The sequence below is a fragment of the Phalacrocorax carbo genome, chromosome 5 (genome assembly GCF_963921805.1).
Source record: "Phalacrocorax carbo chromosome 5, bPhaCar2.1, whole genome shotgun sequence".
Classification (NCBI taxonomy): Eukaryota; Metazoa; Chordata; class Aves; order Suliformes; family Phalacrocoracidae; genus Phalacrocorax; species Phalacrocorax carbo.
This window is the reverse complement of record NC_087517.1, coordinates 26935288-26960303: the sequence shown is the minus strand read 5'-3', so window position 1 is coordinate 26960303 and position 25016 is coordinate 26935288. Positions and strand designations below refer to the sequence as shown.

Below are 25016 nucleotides of genomic sequence, written 5' to 3'. Positions count from 1 at the left end.
CTGCTTTCTTAATTATGGCATAATGAATTTTTTTTTGAGCTATGAAGTTTAACAACTTTCATTAAATCTTGGGAGTTCCTAAGAGGCAACATTTCATTGTTATTTCACTCTATTGCAAGTCTGAGAATAAAAAAGTAAAACTCTCTCCAGTTAAACTTTCCCATCTCTTAGGGGTAAATATGAACAAACAGGCTTTAGATAAAAGGCTTCCATCTTCTGTAGTTACAAGTACTGTTGCTTTTACAAGCTCCAAATCCACATATAAAGTATAGTTCTTGAACTAGATTCTTATCAAATTCTAAAAATGTTTTTACCTTGAAAATATTAATTCTTTACTGCTGAAACAATACAGTAAAAATTCAAAATTATCCCAGTAAAACTACAGCTTAAAAAAGCCTTTAAGTCTGTTTGCCCTGCAGCTATCTGTGCCTATCTGTGCAGTATTATAAAGGATGAAATCCAAGATGTTTTTTTCCATAGTATGGCAAAATGTATTTCAATTCTTAAAACACGTTCATTTCACAATAATATAGGCTAGGTAATTTGAAGTTGCTTGCTATAATCTCCAAAGCCCTTGGCTTTTGACTGTCTAGATAATATCAGTTGAATTTAGAGTCTACTTTTCTGTGCTTTCCTTGAGATATTACAATTCTAGTGGTAATTTTTCTTAGTGAACTGGCATGTTACCATTGGAAGACCTGCAGAACCGATGATATTGAATTGGCAAATTTTTCACTTTTACACCAACATTTCTTTAGTGAACAAACACTGTTTTATTTGTTAACTTGTTCGTTGAGCTTTCGGGGAAAAAATTAATGATCTGGGTTTACTAGTAGCATGGTGTTTACATCCTGAAGACTTTACAACAACTTAACAATAACATTCTTTGAACAGTTTAAATACAGGATTAGAGAGTCAAAACATACTATTTTCCCATATACAGAAGTTGTTATACTCTATAGAGTCTGTACCCTGATATGGTGCTTAAGAGCACAAACTAAAAGGTGAGAACAGTGAGGAAAAAATTATTGGTTAAAATACTTTGTATTCAGCTCCACACTTCCTATGACAGTTTTGTACATGTTATAAAAATCATGAAAGATAACAGAGAAATTATATGCTCAATTTATTAGTGCTTCTAGATAATTCATTTAATCTAAGAATAGGAATTGTTTGAGAGATACTTTGGATGCTACACAGTATTTTGAAGTAAATCAGAATACTTATAGTTAAGTCTCAAGATTGTGCTTTGTAATTGTTTATTTACATTAATCAATATGAATGTTAAGGTCACAGTATCCCTTTTATATATCTAAAATTTACCACATACCTGTTTTATGACTGATACAACCCCACAAACTGTGGCCAGTGCTCTGCATTAAATGGTATCATTAAATGTGCCCAATGCATGAAAGATTAGCTGCAAAAATGTACTACCAGATGGTGTAAAGGCAGGCATACTTAAAAACAAGTACAAAAATTATTACTGACTCTAACGGCATCATTAAATGTGTTCTTAAAGGTCATGAGTTACTATCTGAGTTACAACAGCGTCGATTCAATGGTTCAGATGGAGGGGTATCCTGGTCTCCAATGGATGATGAGCTACTTGCTCAGCCACAGGTCATGAAGCTACTAGACTCGCTCAGAGAGCAATATACCCGCTACCAGGAGGTTTGCAGACAACGTAGCAAGCGCACACAACTAGAGGAGATTCAGCAGAAGGTAATGCAGGTAAGCTTGGAGTTGCTTTTGAATACTGTGACGCGGAGGTTCAAACTCAAGTCCCAGACTTGAGTTGAGTTTCCTGCAAAACTTAGAGAAGTGAGAGCTTCATGCCTGGTTTCACTCCTCAAACTGTGACCTGTTATTTTTACTTGTACCCACTATGTAAAGCATCCACAGTGACTTTCTGAAGACTATTCTGATACATGGAGGTGATGAGAAATGTGCTCGCTTGCCATCGTGCTGAAGAACCATCACATTGTCCCTTTGTTGTGTATAGTGGCAGTGTACCTCAGGTTGTCAAGGGTCAAATGCCTGACCTGTTAACGAAGAGAGGAACATTCACAAATGACACATTTGACTGTAATCTTGCTTGAGAGTTGGTAACTTTCCTCTCCTCATGTTAAGTTCCTGTTACTGAAAATAAGCCATTCCTTATTCCTTAATTTGTCTAATGTTTGGTGCTTAGTAAAGTGATTAAACTCTCTGTATTTCAAGGCTACCCTGACCAGAATGAATACAAATCTTCCTAATCAATTGTGTGTTAAAGGTCATAATGAATTGGTTTGGTCCTTTGGAAACAGGCATGTAATTAGCACTTTCAACATTTCCTCAGTAGAGAAAATCAAGGAAATGGAATTAATTTATTCCTCTTGTGTTTATTACTTGAAATTAGATTTATATTTTTTTCAAGCTTCTGTACTGTTTGAATATGCATAAAATGGAATGGATATTTCTTTTAACCTTTCAATATTGACATTTCTAATACGTGAGGAGTGAAAATCAAGTACTTGCACTTTACAGCGTTCCAGGTATGGGTAAAGATAAAAGTTAATCTTGTTATTTCTAGCATTGAAAATATAAATCTACTCAAGAAATAATTTTCCCTTATGTAGTCATTCAGGTTATTATAAAAATATAAAAAAGCAAATGTCATCTCTAGATATTTTGAGCTGGAAATAATAAAAACAGAGATGAAAATAGTACTGTATAGAATATATTACTATGGCTGTGGGTACAATCAGGTGAGGCGTCTTTCTTGAGTTAGAGTTACAGTGGGTGAACAAGATGTGCTGATTGAAATGAAATTTATAACGTACTTCAGCAAACTGTTAATGCATTTAAATAGACTTGTCCACTGGGGCATCAGCCTCATTTTGCAATATTTGTATTAGAAATAGTTTTTTGTTTGCTCTGTCTACATATGGATGCTGCATAGTAAGTGAACTGAGTCACAGTACACAGGAAAAATGTATTTTGGTGTTTTACTGAGCTTATCAGTTTTATAAAGTGCATTTAAAAGCTCTCTAAATTGCATACAAAGGTATGGGGAAAACTTACTAAATCTAGAAATTGATTTAATTTCCTTTTAGTTTATGGGAGAAAATTAGGCTTACAGAGAAAAGTAAGGAGATGATGGACTTGGAGGAAGCCGTTTCAGGCAAAGTGCTGTGGAATTTTTTGCCAAAACAAACAGAAGTTGCAGTAAACATGCTTGTAGTGTTTTCAGTTGGAACGGGTGTGTAAAAGAAAGTTTTCCCCTTGTGTTGCTGATTGATTTTTTTTTTTTTAAATTTTCTTTTATTTTTTTTAGTATGTTGATTTCCTGTTAGGTTTCCTTACAATTACATTCCTACTTCGTTCTTTATATAGCTTTTTATATTGCTAACCACTCCTGGCTTGCTTTTGTGTTCCTGTTTCATTTTCACTATTTGCTCTTTCTGCTTACTGTGAACCACTTAGTTCTTACTCCTGTCTCAAACCCCTCATATTCATAACCACTTGTCTTCTCTTGTACCTTCAATACCCTACCCTCTCTTTTTAATCGCCATTCTTCCTTCTATTCCATAGTTTTGTTTCCTTTCATCTTTCATTCTGCAGATGGCAATGATTTCCAGATGTTTTCTGATGAGCAGAACGTTCTCCTAAACAGACTGCTGATGAGCCACTCCGTATGTTACGATAAAATCTAGCTTTCTCCCTCCTTAGGGCAGAGGTGTTAATTACTATTTTTCTAATCTTAATTCAGAAAAATTAATGCCAGGCCTTGCAGTAGTCTAGTAATTAACCATTTAAAAACATATTTTATTAAAATAACATTGCTTGCTTCTCCAGGACCCTTAGTGATTCTTCTCTCCTCAGGTCAAGTATCTGTCACACAAGAATGGCCATGTGTTAAGCTAAGCAGCTCGGAGGCAATGCAGTAGTTGCTGGAAACTTGTAATGGGGAGGTAGTCTTGGTTGGAGAAGGTGCTGCTAAGCAGTAGTCTTGCACGCTGTTTCAGGTTTGAATGAGAACTGTCATTTCCACATGAGTTTTCCAGGCCACACTCTGGTTAGAGGGGCATCTGGGTGCCTTCGCTTCTAGGTCCATTCTGTATTTAACCAGAGATGGCTGTGCAGAGGTGCTGAGCACAAAAAACTTTTCTTTAAACAAAAAGAACCTAGAACTGTAGAGTCTTAATTTGCCCTAGAAATGATAAAAGTAAGGAAGACCCAGGATGCTTTTGGAGCAAAGGATATATGCTCTAAAACAGTGCTGCTTATGCAGGGGGGTGAAAAGAGAAGGTAGGAAGACAAGCGTGACGACTAAAAGGTGGGATGAATTGAGTGACCTTCTGTAATGGTAATGGTCATTCTTTATTACTGTTGCAATGTTTGCCTAGCAGCCCTAGAAAAATGGTCTAGTTCCTTTTTCATTTGTCTTCACAGTTATGGTGTTACATTGTGTATTGTGTTCTATTTCCTGAAAAACTGTGTGAAACTGTTCTGTCACCTTTCTGTAAAGAAAAGTCACATTAAAGAGAGAAAGCTGGCTTCCTATGCTTTTTTATTTATGTTCAGAATGTGGGGGTATTCCTGCATTTCCTCATTTCAGAACTCCAATAGTGACTTTTGCACTAGGTTTCATCAGGGCTGTCTCTGTTTTCTAGATGTTTAAAAACTTATCATAAAATTTTGCCATAGATATCAGCAGATAATTCAAATGTGTATAAGAAACCAAAATTTTACATACTCTGATTTGCCTTGAATAATATCAACATCAAATTAAATAGTTTCAGAATAATAATAGAAATCCATTACTGTAGTCCAAAACCGTGTTGCCATGACCCTGCAAAGATTCCTGCAAAGGCAGATTCAGGGGGTACAGCCATTCAGACTCTGTAAGAGGCTTCTGTTATTTGAATAGAGCAACTTGAAAAGATGTAAGTATATGAAATACTAAATTGTTGTGTAAATCTAATTTTGGAATGAGTACATATCCTGAATTTGAGTGCTAATATATTCAACAAAATAAGGAGAAAGCTTTCAGGTGTGAGGATGAATATAGCTGTACATTGTAATTCACTTGTTCAGACAAGAATTTTTATTGCCTATGAGGTCCATCATCTAGAAAATTGTGGTGTAAGCTCTCTTATTGACATAGATAGAAATGACAAAGTAGGTATGTAACAAATCTTTTGCTAGCTGCCACCTGCTTTCATGGAGCTGACAGGCTAAGGTTAATGAAAAGTGTTTTCTACTTAATGCTTTTGAAGATATGAATGGATTCAACAAGAAGACTTCTACAGATTCTAAAAAGACTTTTTTTCATAAACGTATACTTACTTTGAAATATTTCTGCTTATGTTACATAATTCTTTTTATACCACTTTTCTTGCTATTGATTTGCTACTTTATTTTTGTCATTTTTATCTTATTGACAGGTAGTCAATTGGCTTGAAGGACCTGGATCAGAACAGCTCAGAACCCAGTGGGGAATAGGTGATTCAATTAGAGCTTCACAAGCTTTGCAACAGAAACATGAAGAGATTGAGAGTCAGCACAGTGTGAGACTTCCCATACCCTTTTCAAGCAGCAAAATAATTCTAAGTACTTGCAGTTATGAGCAATGTGTTTTGATTAGAGTATCTAGGAATTTTGCATAGTGCATGATTTTATGGGTTACAGAGGAAAGTACCTGAGCATTTTAAGAACTTAATATGGTCATTATGTGTACACATTATTTTGTCTTCCACTGTAGAAAAATAGACTTCTAGCTTTGATTTTTTTTCTTTTATTTTTTATTATGTTACAGCGGTTCTAATATTTTCATGTTGAGAGGAGGAGTAAATTTCCTTCTTCCTCACTGCCAAAAGGGCTGAGAAGTCCTGTACTTCTCAGGTGAATGTGTTTAGTATTTTCATCTTTATTAAACTACATTTACTAGTAGCTGAAACTGGCTTAACGCTTTCACTGATCAAGGCTTAAGATATAGTTTATATTCATAATGAAACCTTGCAGAGACTGTTTTGTAACTGTACTGACTTGATGTCTTTGCTTCTAATTTTGAAGTCTTATTAAGGTTCAGTAGGATTTTGTTTTCATTGGATGATTAACTACAATTGGCATATGAATACTTGGTGTTCCTAAAGGAACAAAGTTGCTCACAGTGCTTTTCCTCTTTCTGTCTTTCATTGATGTAGACATTGACAATTCTTGCACTTTTCCTAAGTCCCTTTGTAGTCATGGCAAAGTGGTTAGTTGCTGTTTTATAATTTTTCTGACGTAAGTTGAGGGGGGATGACACGGACACGATGACAACGACGACAAACCACAGCAAAACGAAAAACAACAACAAAAAAAACCCCACAACAAAAAAACTCCACCAAAAAAAAAACAACCCCAAAACAAAAACCCCAACCCAAGCCTTTATTTTGAAGCCTGTGCCCTAGACTACACTGGTTCTATTGACTATATCTCTGGGTACGGTTTCCTTGCTCATATGGAGAAGTGTGTTTGTGTGTTTTGGTCATGTGAATCCCCTGTCATTCCTCTAAGCTCTTCAAGCAATGTTCTACTCTGAAAACCAGTACCTTCTGAAGTATCAAACATCTTACAGTTAAAATCCTAATTGGAAAGAAAAGACAAAAAAACCAACCTGCTTGCTTCATTGACAAAAATAATTCTTAATATGTTTCAGTCATATTAGCACTTCAAACTGAAAAGAGAAAACAAGAGTGAAAATACTTTGTTCTTACTTGGATATCTAGAGCAGAGAACTATGCTTTAGCTGGGGCTAAATACAGTCCTTGAAATCATTGAAATCCTGCCAAAGTTTGCAGGCTGGTCTACAGTTTGCTCATCACTAAAGCAAGCACTGACAAGATGGAATGCTGCTTGGTTCTCAGGAGCTGGCCGGAGTTTGTAGAAACAACAGTCAGAAAAATTATTTTAAATTTTATACTAAAAGAAGTAATTGGGAAGCCACTGGCCTACCTTAAATTTAGACGCCTGTTTATAAATTCAAACCATTTTTGGACAACAGCACTGGAAAAAGTGCTTTGCCTTTTCCTTTTATTTTTAAACATCTCATAATACTACTTCTCTTTCATTATTTTCCTATTACTATTTCCGAAACTATTTTTTTCTCCTAATAATTGAAGTGACAGCTTGTACGCTTGCTTTCTCTCATCTTCTATTTATTGTTTATTATATTATTTCTATTTTGAAGATACTTGCAAAAACATTTGATTTGTCTTAAAGATGGGCACTTTCATTTCAGAGTAAATTGAAGTAAAAAAATAATTTTCTTAGGGTGGTTTTTTGTTCTGGTTTGTTTCTTGTTTGGTTTTTTTGGGCGGGGTTTCTTATTTGTTTTCTTTGGGCAGTAGGTTATTTTGGGTTTTTGTTTTCTGACTGTTTTATTCATGAGCAATATACCGCAGCTGTTGTGTTTGAGTAAATGTCCGCCTTTTCTCCATCATTTTGAGCTGTCACAGCTGTGCCTAACCTTCCCCTGTAGAAAGGATCAGAAATACACTTTTTGTATCTGTTTTGCCAGTCTCTTAATTTCATTCATAGCTTGACCAAAATCAATTACTGTGACTATTTTACTTACTTTTAATGCTAAAAATAGAAACTAAAAAATTATTAATCTAGATTTTTGTTTGGCTTCTCATATTGTAGTTGACTTGTCCCACTCAATAAGCTTGATTTGTATGTTCAGTGTCTAAAGGTAATAACAAGAGTTATGATGTGTAAACTGAGTTTATTGAACGTATATACCTATAGTATGTGTGTGACAATGGAAGGTGTTTCCATACGTCATCTTAGTTGCCCCTTTTGGGGTAGGTGAGAGACTTATTCTGCTCTTAAATTTTTGGCTGATTGCTAATTTAACTTTTCGTTACTTTTTTTTTCTCTCCTTGCATCTTTTCATACTCTGTTTCTTCCTGTGAGCAGATGGTAGAGGCGTCTTTGGGTAAAAAGAAAAAAAATTTTCAGAATATGGATATTTACTCTCTATATTTTGCATGCTTTGTAAATAAATTGTGCAAAAGCTGAAGGCATCATTTAAAAAATTGCATACATCCCAATAGGAGTGTGACAAGAATACTAATTAAATCAGATGTTTTAGGCCAATAGATGGTGCTATTCCATAGCATTAGAAATACATAGGGCATTTGAAGGTCACTTTACTGTAGGCCAAAATAAAAGCTGTGGAGCAAACATGTTTTGCTTTACAGGCATCTCAATCATGCAAGATGTGAATGTGATCTTGATGTATCAAGTCACTTTTAAATGTCCCGAAATTGTTAAGTGTTTGAACTATTTTCTTTTGCAAATATACCAGGATCACAACATAACTAACCCCTATGTATGTATTCAGTAATCAAAGCATATGAAAAAACAAATCTACACAATTTGAATTGAGTAGTGTAAAGCTTTCCTTAAATAAGAAAAAAGGATCATTCTGAAGTTTCTGTACATGGATACTCTGTTTTATTCAGAAGATAGAGATAACTTCCACTTTGTCATCGGTAGTATTTATTTCTGAATGTTTTAAGAAAACTATTGCGGGTTTCAATCTCATAACTGAAAGTAACACCTAGATAGTCTTATGAACAGCTCTTTTGTAATAGCTTACCACTTGCCAAAAGGTCTTTTGTTTCAGTAGAGCACTGTAGACATGTAAGCATTAGAATTTTCTTTTTTTTAAATGGAATTCCTCTGTTGGTTCAGTAAAAGAAGTTTGAGTGGGAGTTTGTGATGGGAGCTAGTAGCCATACCGTGTAATTTACCCATCTTTCTGCACCATGTTTTTTATACTACAGTACACATATTAAAATATACCTAGCGCTTTTTGGGTTGATTTGAAATTAGGAACGTGTTTTCCTCTTGTGTGAGTTTTCATAATTATTGTTTAAACTGTAAAGTTCCTTTTTAATCTGATTATTGATTAGTCTGTGGTTAGATGTATTCCATTTTAAGAGAAATAGAATTGTTTGGTATTTTAATGCTTGATTATCTTGTGTTTGTAGGAGTGGTTTGCTGTTTATGTTGAGCTTAATCAGCAGATAGCAGCCCTTCTAAATGCAGGGGATGAGGAGGATCTTGTGGAATTGAAAGCACTGCAGCAACAGCTGAGTGATGTGTGTTATCGGCAGGCCAGTCAGCTGGAATTCAGACAAAATCTATTACAAGCAGCACTTGAATTCCACAGTGTTGCCCAGGATGTAAGTTTTTCTTTTTGACTTTTCACAGGCTCACCTGTCAATATATTATTGCCTTAGTATTATAAATGTTGAATACACTGGAAAAAATTTGGGGGGAGGAGGTGGGGAATATAATGTCACTTGGAAAATATGGTCAGTCTTCACTTATTAAAATTGAAACACTGAGAAGATGGATTTACCCTTTTTCAGGATGAAAGTGCTTTGTAATATGTCTTACATTTCAACAGCATTTGAAATAAAATGGTTACTAGTTAAAGTTGCTTCTTCCCCACCCTCTTGTATGGGTGGTTTTTGTTTGGTTTTTTTTTTTTAATTAGAGGCATATGCGTTAACCACAATTTGGTGTAGTTTTCATAGTTTCTTTTTTAAATTGTCATTTAATCCTTTCCTATATTTGTCTAAAAAACTGCCAACAAACAAATGGAAAAAAAAAAAAACAAAACAAAGAAGCACCACCTCCCCCCCACAAACCCTGCCTCAAAAAAGCCCCTTCCCCCACCTCTGCCCCTATCTAGGGATGTGTGCTCTTGGGATATTATAGGCAGATGGGTCATTTTTCTTTCATCTTGACTTTCATTTCCTATAGATGCAAAGAGAAACTTCTGAAATGACAGATTTCCAAACATTTAGAAAAAGATTGCAGACCCAACCATCTGAAGCTCAAAACTTTTTAAATATTGATATTTGTTTTTCATTTAGTTGTCTCAGCAATTGGATGGCTTACTAGGAATGTTGTGTGTAGATGTAGCACCAGCAGATGGAGCATCAATTCAACAAACTTTAAAGCTACTGGAAGAGAAATTGAAAAGTGTTGGTAAGCAAAGTATTTCTGCATTTAAGACACAAACATTCTAATGAATGCATTACAGGAAAAACTCCAGTAATCCCATCACTCCTTCTGAAAAAAGACAGCAGAAAAAAAATTATACTGATTCCTAGCTAAGTAATGTTCCACCTAATTACCTTTGACTTGCTTATGGTATCTACTGTGTAGTAGTTCTATCTGGGAAAATGATCTGGAAATATTTTCTTCAGTTATTTTACATGTAATATATTTGTTGTATACCATTAACATGCACTTCATCTGTAGACAAGTTTTTTTTTCCCCCTAATAATCACTCATCTAGTGCTTAGATCTTTTTTTCTTCAGAACTGATGCCCTGATGATTAGGATCGTTATCCCCTCAGTTTTAGAATGCTTATATGGAGTATTTTGCAGTAGTTATGAATGTATATGTTAATAAATGGCACATTTATGGTTGCTACACTGTCAAGCATATAGAATGGAATATTTCAGTTGGAAGGGACCTACAAGGATTATCTAGTCCAACATGTTGCGGGAGAAAGAGCTTTGAAGCAAAATCATATATGGTAGAAGCAGTTATGATTTGGAATATGTTTGATGCATAAACTAGATATTCCTTTGGGAAAACAGATAGTAGATCTGCCAGATAATAGACGTAGCAGCAGATTCTAAGGGTTGATACATTTTTCTGTACTGAAATACATCAGCTGTATCGGATGTACTATAAAGTAGTAATTTCTGCCAGCCATGGAAGAACATTTAGGCTACAACTGCTTAGCAGTGATAAATATTGTAGGCATTGTGCAACTGTGTGGATGAAAGACATTAATTAGCTATTTATATGCTGAAAGTTAAGACTCACTGTCAGCTTTCATTCCTTTTGTTATCTGCTAGGTCATAAAATAGCAAAGCTGTAGCTCATTGTTAATATGGACCAATGTTCACTCAAACTTAAAAGTTGGAAAGGGTAGTGAAGGACAGATAGTAATGTCCTTTTCGCTTTCCAGCCTTCCATTCCAGATTCTGTTGCATTTTGTATCTCTCCTTTGGCTGGGGCAGGAGGAACCAAAACCCCAAATTTATAAGTGTGGCCATTGACTTTTTTCTTTCTCTTTCTTTTTTTCTTTTTTTTTCTTCAGACTTAGGCTTGCAAGGCTTGCGTGAGAAAGGTCAAAGTCTTCTTGATCAGATATCTAATCAGGCATCTTGGGCCTATGGAAAAGATGTGACCATTGAAAACAAAGAAAATGTGGACCATATCCAAGGAGTGATGGAAGATATGCAGCTTAGGAAACAAAGGTAATAACAGCAGTTCTAGTCATTAAGATTTTTTTTGTGGTGATAGGTCACACACACGCACAGAGGAAAAAAAAACCCCATATATATAGATGAGACCATTTTGCTTTGCCTTCAGTTAAGGGATGTAATACAACTGTGATTTATATTTGTGATATGTTTAAATGGGACAGAAGCTTTCCTGTCTAATCTGTTGTAGTAGATTCCTACATCCAAGTACCTTTTGTATTTTGGTACTGGATGGAGTTATTTGAGTGCTTTCCTGTACTTGAAAATGCTCAGGAATTATACATTCCATTTATATGGACTTCTGGAATGGATGTAAAAGGCATTTTTTACGTTAGCAGTTTGAGATGGAAGGTGTGCTAAGGCTATAGTAGTGATGATGGCTCTAAAATTATGTATTAATTATGTACAGACTTGTTTATCCTCTTTTTTTCACAAGCTCTACTCTTTGAGCTTGGTATTTTCACTCCTGAAGATGATAAGAAAGATGAGCTGGTGTCAGGTGGACAGGGTATAAAATGGAGTCACAGAGTTCGGTTTTCAAAATATGGGGTTTTTTGTGAGTTTTGTAAAAAGATAGGGTGGGGAATGAAGTTGTGGTAGGGAAAAATACTGGAGAGTTGAATATGCAAGAAGGGTGGATTTTGCTATTGCTCTCTTCTTCCAAGCCCTATTGATTATGGTTTTTTTTTTTAAAGGTTTAGTAGTACTGGATTGGCTATGGTAGTGCATTTTTCTACTCAACTGTGTGAAAGAATCAGTTGTTGCTCTTTATTACTGCTGGAACCCCTGAGACAATAAAGTACTCTCCATAGAAAGTGCCTGAAATTTGATGGCAATGGCTGAACAAAGAGGTGCCTCTAGGGAACAACAAGGTCTAATGAGTATGAAGTTGCTCATTTTGGGAATTAATTCTACCACCCACAAATTGTTTTCTTAGGGGGCTTAGTGTAAGAAATCATGTGTTTTGATAGCATTAAGAGAAGGTGTTTTAACTATGTCCTCTGAATCCTATTTACTTGAGTAGCACAACAAACTGTTTAGAGGGCCAACTTCAGAGAGCTATAGATGACCACGTGTTACTGTGCCATAAAATGGCAGCTGGAATTCAGTACTGAGAAGAGAAATGCACATGGGAGAAGGGAAAACTTATATATGTAGTAATGGAGTCTGAACGAGCTGTTAACTTGAAGCTAAGCATTTTAAAACTTTGAGCATTAAAGCAATTTTTGCAAATCATGGCTGTGAGAAGCAAGTAGAATGCTACGGATTATTAGGAAAGGAATAGAAAATTAGAAAGCAAATGTTATTATGTCACTGTATAGATTTGTAGTCCATTTGTGTTTTAAGTGTTATGCAGTTCTGGTCCCTGTTCTCAGAAGGGATATAGAATTGTGGGAAGTCAATAAGAGGATCAAAAAGTCAATAAAATGTTCAGACAGAGTTATGAAGCAGCTTCCAGGTGATGAATGATTAAACAAGGTTCTTTAGCCTGGACAAGAGACAAAAAAGTATAAGGACTACTCTCTCTCAGTAGCATTTAATAGTAATCTTTGTGACACTTTTTTTTTCCTCCCCAAATCTGTTGAATGTTCCTCATTTATATACATTTGTAGTATAATATTTATTTTTTAGGGCATTTTGCTGCTGTAGTTATGCTTTTAGAACCCATAAACTGTGTTCCTGCATTATCAGATCAACAAATTTCCTTTCTGTAAACATCACAGCACTACAGGACATGTAACAAAACGCAGCATGCTAATGAACTGTTCTTTGGAAGTGCTTATGTTTGCAACCAGTGTGAAAAAACAGATACATGCCTACAGTCTTCTGCAGTCGCTTATAGCGCTGTTGTTGACACTAGTAATTCCATTTGCACTGGACAGGAGTCTGAATCTTGCCATCTACTTAGTAGGCTCTGAAATTGAAGTGCAAAGGTCATTCTCTTAAATACATTAGCTTAGCTCTCACTGTGGAAAGAAACGCACTTTTAATATTTTTTTTTTAATTCTGACTATAGAAAGAAGTGCAAAATGTGCTTAATTCAGAACAAGAGAATTAGAATTAGATTTTATATGAATGAGATTTTAAAATCTTTTCTGACAAAAATGGAAATATGTATTAACATCTTTTAAACAGTCCTCATTTTATTCACCAAGAAAATTTTCCCACCAGCTCACAGTACAATTCAGAATTATGTGAGGTTTAAGCCAGCTTTCACCTAGACTTCAGTAGGAGAAAGTCTCTTAGCTAGTCTGTGTGGTCTTCAAATCTCACCAGTTGGAACAAGTTAGGGAACATGCAATGCAGCTGGAAGGCCTTGTAGCTACTGCTGGTGTTGCTATCGAAAGCATAGCCATATACGGAGTCTTGAGGATCATGATTTCAGTGGGTTCTAGTGGTCAGTTCCATCTACTGCACATTTCTTATTGTTATGCAAGGGGTGGCATATTTTGGCCAGCTTAACAGCACAAAAATGCTTTAATCACCTTTTCATGAACACTTGCATCTTAATGTTGCTCACTGAAAACACTGCTGTCAAACTCAGTGTATTGTGTCTGCTCGGCATGTGTTGGTGAGTCTGTCTGTGCTACTGTTTAAGGTGTGAGGATATGGTGGACGTGCGGCGACTGAAGATGCTTCAGATGGTACAGTTATTTAAATGTGAAGAGGATGCTGCTCAGGTATGGAAATGCCTATGGAACTTCATCATTCTGGTCTTTGTAGTCCAATGGCTAAACTTATAGGGGTTGATAGTTGTACAGTATTTTTGTCACTTTCAAATGTAGTTTTATTTAGTGAATTTGTACAGTGAAAATCAAGGATACAGCAATGACTGAAAATAGTGTATTTGGTGATTGCAGGCATGATCTACCAGTTAAATATCTCCGCTTTTTTCCATATCAGAATTATATGCTAGGACTGAAGTTTACTTTACCCTTCTGGATTAATTTCCTTTCAATTTGCTATTTTTTATTCTTTTAAATTCTGTTTTAAAGGCAGTAGAATGGTTAAGTGAACTGCTGGATGCTCTGCTGAAGACACACATCCGGTTGGGAGATGATGCTCAAGAAACAAAAGTTTTACTGGAGAAACACCGAAAATTTGTTGATGTTGCACAGGTGAAATTAATTACTTTTTATCAATATGGGTTTTGTACATGTTCAGAAGATCTAAATAGAACTGGTACCTGTATGGACAATCATGGAACAGCTGTTACTAGTCTTAATGGTTTGCCTCAGTGCTTGAATGAAGAAATCAAGATTGCTAGAATTGGTGATGAGCCTAACGAGATTTTGAAGTTCCATCAAGAATAGCGACCCTGCAGTTTACTACCTTAGTTTTTTTTCTGCTTCACGTAGGCAATGCAAACCACAAAACTTAAAGTTCACGTTGACTTGCTTTAAAAGGTGTGCATTTCAAACAGTCTTTATAATGGCTTTTGAAGGACTGCAATCAAAATACTTGAAATATGCATGAGCCACTTGGTTTCAGTCTATTTTGTGCTGTACTTCATGGAATAGAGCCTGTCTTTCTACTGGTTTTCCAGATAGAGTTGACTCTTGGTGTATAATGGTCCTGCTCGCACAAGGAGTTTTGGCACCAGCAGAGTTAGTGGTTGAGCAGAACTGACAGCTTTAATTCTTGACTGTAGCAGCCAGCTACAGTCCTGCTGTACAGAATCCTGCTGTATGAGAGAGTCTGCTTACATTCATTGAAGCCATAGGGCACGTTTGCACACCAGTTTGCAAATCTTGAATAAGCAAACAGATGCCGGGTACCTGTGAAAGAATTTCACCAACGAATAAAAAGTGTACAAGCTGGACCTTTTTGGATGCTTTTTTTCAGATGTATACTGCTTTTTAGGAATGTCTAATTCAGATTTGCCAATTAACAGATGTGATATTCTCAAATTGCACCTGTTACTCTGGAACTGATTTCTCTCTTGATGAATTAGAACTGATGATGACAGGAGGGGTAGCTTGCTGTTATAATGATGTGCCACAATGCACCAGGATGCTGGGTGACCACAAACATGGTGACAGTTAAGTCAGTGAGACAGTCATCTTGGCAGTAGATATCAAGTTCCCTTTGTAAGATCCAAGCAGCTATTTGGTATTTTCAGGAAGCTATGTTCTTTTGCCAGTATAAATGTTAGACAACAGGATTTTTATTGTTGTTTTTTAAAGAGCAAAAGCACTGCTTGGTAGTTACCATTTTATAAATACTTCAGCAGTGCTCTCTAGTAGACCAGATTAGTACCATATACTTCGTGGACCTAAACTGAGGAGGCTTCATAACCTTTGTCTGATGTTGTTTTGAGATGTTAATTAGCTCCTAAGTTAAATGCCGTTTTTATGTGTACTTTCCCATACCATTCAACTTCTAGAGTACTTATGATTATGGGAGACAGTTACTGCAGGCAACTGTTGTCCTGTGCCAGTCCCTGCGATGCACTTCAAGGTCCTCAGGGGACACACTTCCAAGACTGAACAGAGTGTGGAAACAGTTTACAATAACTTCTGAAGAAAGAGTGCACCGGCTGGAAACAGCTGTTGCCTTTCATTCAAGTGCTGAAAAGGTGAGTGTTGTGTTTCCTAAGAAAAAAAATTTCTTATTAGAATTTTAGCAAAGAAAATATAAGAAAAATAAAGTTGTCAGTGTATACTTTTTTCCTTTCTAAATTTAAAAAAAAAAAAGGCAGAAAAGAATTTAAGCATATCTGTCTAATTGTTAATTTCAATACTTAACACAATTATTGCTTGCATACCTATATTCGTATAGGGCCTGCCTAACAAAAAGGAGAACAGCAGCCGTGAAGTTCAGGTGCATTGAGCTGGGGCTGGGAAGAATTTTTTTAACTCTTCAGAGATTCTGTTGATCGTAAAGCATTTCTTTGTGTCCTTTAGACTGTAATTCTTATAAGCAAGGAACACTTTCTGGTTTGTGTTTTTGTGCAAGGTATAATAATACAAAGCTATGGGGTCATTTAAGGTCTCTGGAGAGTATTGCCTTTTAAGCTGTGTGCATTTTGAATGTGATATTCTTCTCACAAACTGTATATGAATGAAACCCTCACCAGTTTAATTTTCATGCTTGCTGTATTGCTGTATCTTGTATTTTGCACTTGGAGGGTTTTAGATGTGCTTTCTTCAGACTCTGCCTTGGTATGGTTTTCAAACTCCTGTGACCAAGTGTCTCACCACTGTGCCCAGCTGGATGATGCTAGAAGCCACAGAGGGTGATGAGCAATCCACAACTATGTTATCATGGATAGTTGCTATTCAGTAACAGCTTGCTAAGGGTGGAAATGTTGAGAGTTTTCAAATGTCTGAATTCAAGACAATGGCCATTAACATAAATCACAAGAGGTAGGCCCTCTTTGTCCAGGAACCATTCTTTCTGTGAAGTGATACATTTTGGAAGAGCAATTTAGAGCATGTATCTTTAACATTGACAATAGACTGCACGTAACTGCAAAAAAGCAACAACCTTGCACATGATAAAAGAATATAAATTCATTCTGTCATTGAAGGAAGGCATGGATGCAAAGGTGATTCACGTGCTCCTTGCTTGTATTAGTTTCTGGTTTGTGTTAATAGAATATCCTTCCAATCTGTAGGTATTGTGAGTTGCTGGAAGTTCACAAAAGCAGAAGTATATTATCTTATGTTGCCACAGATGGCTCAGATACCAAATTAGAATTCAGTGGTTCATAAACTTCTAAGAGAGTTGTTCTCAGTCCGTATTATGAGCATTCTTTCATTACTGCAGTAGTAAATTGCTGTGTTTTTAGGCAATCTTAAGTTTAAAAAATAAATGGATAGCTGAAAAAATATGCTGCTTTTCAAAAACATAGTTCTAGGACTATTGTGACATATTAATGAGTCTGTGAGGAAAATACACTATTAATATTCATGTTACTTTGGAACAAAGTAAGAAGTGGCAGAGGGAGAAGTGGAAGAAAATATAGAACTAAGTGCAAGTATTGGGTCCCAAACCTGTCTGGAAACACTTGTGTTCAGACTGTTTTAATCCTATCTGCTCTGTGCCAGATTTGGATTTTAGTTTTGAAACGGCTTGTAAGGGGCCCTTCATTTTCATATTTATAGAACAAACTGTTTCAGTTGGAAGGGACCAATAATGATCTCTAGGTCAACTGCCTGACCACTTCAGGGCTGACCACATTAAACCATGCTATTAAAGGTATTGTCCAAATGCTTCTTAAACACTGACAGGCTTGGAGCATCGTCCACCTCTCTAGGAATCCTGTTCTGGTGTTTGACCGCCATCTCTGTAGATATTAGGAAGCAGTTCTTTAGTGTAAACCTCCTCTGATGCAGCTCTGAATGATTCCCATGTGTCTTATCACTGAATATCAGGGAGGAGAGCTCAGCATCTCCCTCTCTACTTCCCCTTGTTAGGAAGCTGTAGAGTGCAATGAGGTCACCCCTCAGCCTCCTTTTCTCCAAACTAGATGAGCCCAATGTCCTCAGCCACTCCTCACAGGACATGCCTTCCAGTCCTTTCACCAGCTTTGTTGCCCTCCTCTGGATGCATTCAAGGATCTTCACATCCTTCTTAAATTGTGGGGCCCAGAACTGCACGCAGTATTCAAGGTGAGGCCGCACCAGTGCTGAATACAGCAGGATAATGGCTTCTTCCATTTTATATGACTGCCTTGATGCAGGTTACTATTTTTATGCATTTTATGTTTGTTGTTGGAATATTGTCTAGCAAGAATATTTTTTCTTCCCTCTTAAAAGTAATGTAAAATGTAGTATAGTTCAGGGTTTTCATTGTCTATCTATCTTTTCTAGCTTAATTGATGTTTTCCTTTCTTGAATTATGTGAATATTTTAATCACACATAAATGTGCCAGTGAAGATGCTGAAAGAGCATTCACTCTGCCAGTTAATGGCACTTAAACTACATGCTATCCCATGTCTACTTTATTCTGCATTTCCTTTTTTTTTAACAGATTTTGCAAGAATGTCCAGAGCAGCCTGAAGCTTTTAATGAAATGGAGCAATTTGATGAAATTGAAGCAGTTGGGAAATCGCTGTTGGACAGACTAACAGTGCCTGTAGTTTATCCCGATGGGTATGCAAAATGTTTTTCTAATGCCTGTGGAATCTTCTTTTTGTAAAGTTTCATAATAGTCTCATGTGCAGAAGAACCCTGAAGGCTTATTGCTGAAATTAAAGAGGCAGTGCACTAATACTCATCAAAAATTCTTTCCAATCTTTTCCCAGAAAGCGGGCAGGTCCACTTTCAAACTTTCCAAAGACAATATGCCCACTTTTTCAAAGTATTAACTTTTTCACACTCCGTAGTTATTAGGTTTCGCAGTCTTTACACCAGCAAAGTGTGTAGAAGTAACAGAAGAATGACCAGTCCCAATCTCTTCTCCCTGAAAAAAGATACCAGATTTGAATCAGTGTTTTGATCAATTTATTCACAATTCTATCTGAAGTATCAATCCAGTACATTGAAGATAAATTTACATTTGATTTATTCAGCAAATAAAACAGTACTTCCCTTGTGAGTTATTCATACTAATTTACAGTTGATGGCTGTCTTGGGCTACAAAAGCAAATTGAATTTGGCATCTCAACCGTACTAAAACTCAGTTCTCTGTTCAGTAAAATACACTTGTACTTTGTGATGTTGAGCTTGTAGTTAATTTCTTCTACCTGAGTATAACCAAGCCTTGTAACTAGTCTCTGGGTGTGTAGGATCCCACACCATAGTGAATAAGATCTGAAATCAGTATTTTGAATTAAAGGCTGAAACCTTGTGAGATGGTATCAGGCACCTACATTATGGGTTACCTGAAGACAATCTGAAAACTACAGCTACAGGAAGCTGGTCATGAAAATCAATCTCCTGTCATCTTATTTCCAAAATATCATGCTCCCGATACAGGATAGTTTCCTTCAGTAAGGAGTGCTACCCCACGAAGATGGACCCAGGCCTGAACTAGTAGTGATTTTTACTGCCCTTTCAGAAGTGTATTTTGAAAATAGTGGAAGACTTTATAGCTTGGACAGGGGGAAACACCGCAAGAAGTGTTATGTTTGTTGAAGTATTTTGGTATAACTTTTGTATAGGAGATTTTAGTGACCCTGTAAAAGCAGCATCTGTTATTTATTTTTAAAACCAATGTAATTTGCAGATGGGCTACTAAAGTAAAAACAAACATTAGAACCTGGGAAAGCTCCCTATGAAAGATGCTCGCCGCACTTTGAGGTCTGAGTCTTAACACAATGCTCCTATAGCCATAGGTATACATACACCTGTATTTTAGGCTGACTGACTCAACCTGCAACATTGTTTCTGACCCCTCTGGCATTTCAGCAGAGTTCTGTGTGTCCTTCTCAAAAATGGGTTCTTAGCTGTCCTAAATCCCAGGATCCCCTGCTCACCGTCCCTAGGCGTTCTACTTTTGAAGCATGTAACCATTTGAAAAGGGTTCACTTATTAGTAGGAATATTTAAGAAATATAGGAACACACAGAATGTCATAAAAAGCATGCAGGCATTTTCATCACCCTCTTTGCAACTTAGGACTTTTGTCAGTATCTTCTTGGAAGTCCAGGTCACTGTTCCCTGTCCTGCTCATGGCTTCTAATCTGCAGCAGGAAAAAAATCTGCCCATACTGTGGTCCCATGCATAGTTGTGCAGTCTGTTGTCTTTGGAGTTCCCTAGTCAAACTAGACCACTCCTACATGAAATAACTTTTCTGCCTGCTTATGGCTGTCCCCCCCCTCTCTGAAGTCCTTTGTTCTACCACCACCATTTCCAGAGACTTCAATGTCTGTGCTTTATAATTAGATTTGATACCTGTTCTTCTGAAACATATATTCTGTTCAAATCCTGCTTTTGCTGACAGCTTGGTTAGTGGTTTCCCTAGCATTGCAGCTGTTCTTTTGTTGTACTTGAATGGGAGAAATCAACTTACGCAGGCATGTGCTCTTTTTGGTTTGAGAGATAGATGACAATTCAGCAGCATGTGGCTGACTTCACATACAGAGTCCTGCAATAATGCAGCCATTGTATAGCCTCAGAAGTCACGTATAGACAGATTTCCATGATTGTTATAGTACTCAAAACTGCCAGACTGACTTGGTGATAGCCAGAGAACAGTGCTAAAAAGTAGTGTTAGGAAGTATCTAGTTGTGCTTATAGAACAGCGCCTTGCTGTTGAAAGAATCATCTTTTGGATATAAAAGGACCATTTAGTATTTGTAATAATTTCATCAAGATATCCTGTCAAGTCTCATCACTGAGTCTCCAAAGCCTTTTAAAGGTGGCTTTCAAATTTCAAGAGGAAAGAGTGCCTGTTTTTCTTATCTGCTTTGTGTTTTCTAGTGCCGTTCATGTGTATATTCACACACTGTCTTACTTTTCACTGATAGCTTTTTGTGGTTTTGGGTTTTTTGTTTTGTTTTGGTTTTGTTTTGTTTTTTAGGTCTGAGCAGTACTTTGGGAGCCCAAGTGATATGGCTTCTGCAGCAGAACACATTAGAGAGAAGATGAAGCTAGTTAGCCTGAAAAAGCAGCAGCTGAGACAACCAGAAGCCACTACCCCAGAGAGCTAATACTGACCCTTGTCTATGAATTCATAATAGGACTTCAGTTTGTAATCCAGCATGTTGTCTGCATATTACAGAATTTGGCATAATATATTAAAATGCATTTCACAGCCGTTATAAGTCTCATATTTTTTCAAAGTAAATGTTCTCAGCTTCTTAACACTGTACATCTATCAAGCCATAATTATTTAACATGCTATGAAACCATAGATTCCAAGTATCTTATGAAAAGGAACTGTAAACTTTGCACTGAAATTTGCTGTAAAGCTTTACCTGACCTGTCAGCTGCTGCTTAGTTAAACAGCTGATGCAAGCTTTGAATGGTGCTAATAAAAGTGTTAGGAGTTCCATATTATGAAATTGTAGTTCTTTGCTTCCCCCTATGCCCAGGTGATGTAGTAATTTTAGACTGTAGGTAAAGTTCCTGCAGGGTAGGCAGTGGTGACCCTATAATTTTAATTTGAAATATTTAAAAAGAAAATCATTTTTATTGTGCCAGTATGCAACCTGCCCATGAAATCTTTGATATATCAAATTCATTAAACAGATGTTTTCCTATTTGTATTGATAATGTATTAAAAGCTGTTTGTGCTTAATAAAAATCTTGTTTTTAAAATCTAATATAAATTTGTTCTGTCCATATTCCCAAATGTCACTTGTGTTATTTTTGTGATAAATGGTAGTAAAATTCATCACTCCCACAATACATTTCCAAAGTCTGTATAATTTCTCTTATTAAATACTCTTTTAACAAACTGTAGCTATAAGGGGAACTACTCTTGAACTATTATTAATAGGAGTGAGAGTCTGGGGTTTTTTTTCTCACTTTTTGATAGTAAGTACATGAAAGTATGGTAGTATGTGCATAAGTCAGTGTTATATTAATAATAGTTCTGTTCCCGTGTAAGACTGGTACACATCTCTTGTGCTTTATTTCTTAGTCTTGTTTCCCTTTGAATGGAGGATGTTGAATAATGTGAATATCCCTGGTAGTACCTTTGAGGTTAAAGACTTTCATCTAATGAAAAAATGATTGACATGAAGTTCATAAACAACTTAAAACCATGAGATTAGTAATAAAATTGAATTTATTAAGAGAAGGGAATTGGTTTGAAACAAAATCAGCTGTGTGCGTAATTTGGTTAACTTCAGGATTTAATCTGGATAAATTCAGCATTATATTTACTGGAAGATGGTATGGTATCTGACCATTTTAGAATACTATGTATGAAACAACTCTAGGTCTAACATAACCTTATGTTATCTCAATATATTTTGCTTACAGTAAAGATAATGCACTCTTCCTGTGGGCATGGTTATTACTCTGCAGGTTTTCTTGATGGATCTGTCATTTACTTGTGTCTCGGTTTTTTTTGGTGTTTTGTTCCCCCCCCCCCCAATGTTTTCTCCGTAGGAAAGTGATGTGTCAAAGCAATTTCTCTATAAAAATAATAATTCAAAATTAATGGCTTCTCTGTAACTTCATTGATAAAGGTAGGTTTTTTCCCTATCAGGGTATTTTGGCAGAGGAAATCCAATTATTTTCTTATGCGTTTGATGCAGGGGTACAATATTACATTAATACTAGTTTAAAATGATCTGAAGTTTCACAGACCTTATTTATAAAGATACTTTTTCACTATAATCTTTTAAAATTTAATTTAGTTGTTCAATTCTGTTTAAAAAAAAAAGCTGCTGTTACTATGGCTAGTATTTGGATGAGTTAAATTTATTTAGAGAAAACAAACATGAAAAGTCTACCTATATTTAATATAAAGCACAAACTAAAGTAAATTAAGATTACTGTCGTCAATAAGCACTGTCTCCAATTCTGCAGCATTTGTTTGTAAATTGAGTCTCCTTAGAGTAAATAATGGCGTGCAGTATCAAGTTCCATTAAAGTACTATGTTACATTAAGTACATGTTACAAACACTAAGATTATTTGCAGGTTTTTATTTTATATCCCATTTTTATTCTGTTTAGGGGCTCAACAATGTACGCAAAACCAGAGCAGTATCAGAAGCTCCGAACTCATTCATGTGACAGCTGTGTGTGCAACTTGGAACTGACGACCGTTCACCCTAATAACCCCGACGTTAATTTTGGCTCTGTGATTGCAGTTCAATCTTGAGGCTGTTCTTATCTGTCATCCGGCATTCCTAGAGGCCAGTGGATTCTGACTTTCATCCGATTGTCTCTACTTGAGTCTCTGATAGGCCCTTGGGCCTATGCCAGCTTTTCTTCTGTCTCTCTGCTCCCTTCCCCTTCCTCTCTGGAATTCCTTGCCTTTAGGGAGATCAGGTGGCTGGTAAGGTGCTATTTGCCAGGGCTTTGCAATTTGCCCATTTTCTAGGTATCAGAAATGATGGCAGTAGTTTTCTAGGTCATGTTGAATGAGCCTGCCAGGTATTTCTGAATCCTCCCTATAAACTCTGAGACTTCTTATCTTACTGAAAGAATAGAATAAACACCATCTGTTAAGAATATTGTTGAATGTAACTAATTGAGAGAGAGATTTTTGTGCTAGTTATCTTAGTCAATCTACCATCTATGGTTGTACTTGTGACTGAACCTTTAGAAATGTACGACCCTTAGCAGCAAAAAAAAAAGTCAGTGAGATATACAGAGACATGCTAAATGGTAAAACTCTGCTCAAGTAATCCGTGGGTACTTGTCTGTGTAGGTACTACTGCAAGCACTAGTGATGGCTCTGCCTGTGGCTCTTGCGCTGCGCTTTTTGGTTGCAAAAACAACTCAAACATTGGAGTTCCAAACAATGCAAATATGTTGTTTAAGGTTTGTTGTTGTGTTTGGTTTCTTACAAAAATCACCTGCAGTGAGGAATACAGTGCTACACGTAAGATGGCGAGTCAATGTGTTCATTTCAATGGTGTAATTTTCAGACATGGTTCACTGTGTTATGCTTGGTTTGCTCTGTATGGATTGCCATCTCAATTTTAGGGCTTCTGCTTCCCGTGTTCATTTTCTCAGCAAGAGTTGCAGATGCTGGGTAAGTGGCAGCAAATTCCCACTGTCATTGCTGACTTTCCAGGCATGCTTGGATTGCTCATGATCCCCATGCCTTCACCGGGTCAGAGGCTGCAGAGTTCCAGTGGGCTGGAGAGCTCCAGTAGGACTTTTCTCTCAAGTATTACGCCAGGATTTTTTTTTAAGTCTTGGCCCAGTGATAAATGTTTTTAATGCTCTGTTCTCCTCTTAAAAGTTCTTAGACCACTTGGAAAGAGAGTAGCTTTCATGGTGTCTTAACCATTTCTACAGGCAAGTATACAACACGGTTACTTGGTATATTATGATTGAGTTATGCGAGTCTGACTTTTAGAGACTTGGGAATAAGCCATATTCTAAACTGGTACTAAGTGCAGACTGTTCTCTTTCTGAACATTTGTATGCAGCTCTGCATGCCTTTGTTGGGTGATAGATAATTGCAAGCTAGTCGCAGCAGGGTGAAGATTGTACAATGTATTCCACACGTTTGACTGCTGCTCCACATATCTGTGGTGATGATGTGAACGTGATGCCCCATTGTCTGCTTTGTATCACTCACCGCCTCTCGGAGCATGGCCTTCCTCCTCCCCAAGACAAATGTATCCAAAGGAACACAGTAACGTGGTCAGTTTTAGCCAGGGGTTTTATTAATGCTTTGCTTGAAACAGCATCAAAAGGCTACAAGAAGCCACATGCTCAGTGAGCCTTGTAAGGTGGGTGGGTTTTGTTTTGTGGTGGTTTGTTGGTTTTTTTGGTTGTGGGGTTTTTGTGTTTCGGGTCTTTTTTTTCCACCCATCATATATGGCCAATTCATTAGGTAGCTGCCTTTTGCAGGCATCATTTCGTGGTGCATTACCTCTGCAGAACCAGTTGCTCACGAAGAAGCCAGGGCGTTAGCTCCTGCAGGTGACAGAAACACGAACTATTGGAGTTCTTTTTGCCATTTACTGTTAGCTGTTACGTATTCTCTAGGTATGGCTTTGTCCTCTGGACCTTATCAGAGGTATGTCCACATGTTTGCCACTAAACTGTCTTCTTTGCTAACAATTTTCTCAGACTTTGCAAGGGATCCAACAGA

General features: G+C 36.7%; 1 protein-coding gene across 11 annotated transcripts in view; it reads left to right on the top strand.

The window, feature by feature from the left end:
* Positions 1-21557, top strand: part of SESTD1 (SEC14 and spectrin domain containing 1) — a 61249-nt gene extending 39692 nt beyond the window's left edge. For 9 of the 11 annotated variants that reach the window (XM_064451725.1, XM_064451722.1, XM_064451726.1 and 6 more), the window contains 10 exons: positions 1523-1734; positions 5433-5555; positions 9030-9224; positions 9924-10038; positions 11169-11328; positions 13934-14015; positions 14331-14453; positions 15722-15913; positions 18314-18435; positions 20807-21557. In XM_064451725.1, the coding sequence (XP_064307795.1) occupies positions 1523-1734; positions 5433-5555; positions 9030-9224; positions 9924-10038; positions 11169-11328; positions 13934-14015; positions 14331-14453; positions 15722-15913; positions 18314-18435; positions 20807-20936 (1454 nt within the window). In that variant the 3' untranslated portion in view covers positions 20937-21557. Of the gene's footprint in view, positions 1-1522; positions 1735-5432; positions 5556-9029; positions 9225-9923; positions 10039-11168; positions 11329-13933; positions 14016-14330; positions 14454-15721; positions 15914-17809; positions 17949-18313; positions 18436-20806 lie in introns of those variants that run through there. The other 2 variants (XM_064451728.1, XM_064451731.1) reach the window with 2 other exon arrangements.
* Positions 21558-25016: the final 3459 nt, after the last annotated feature.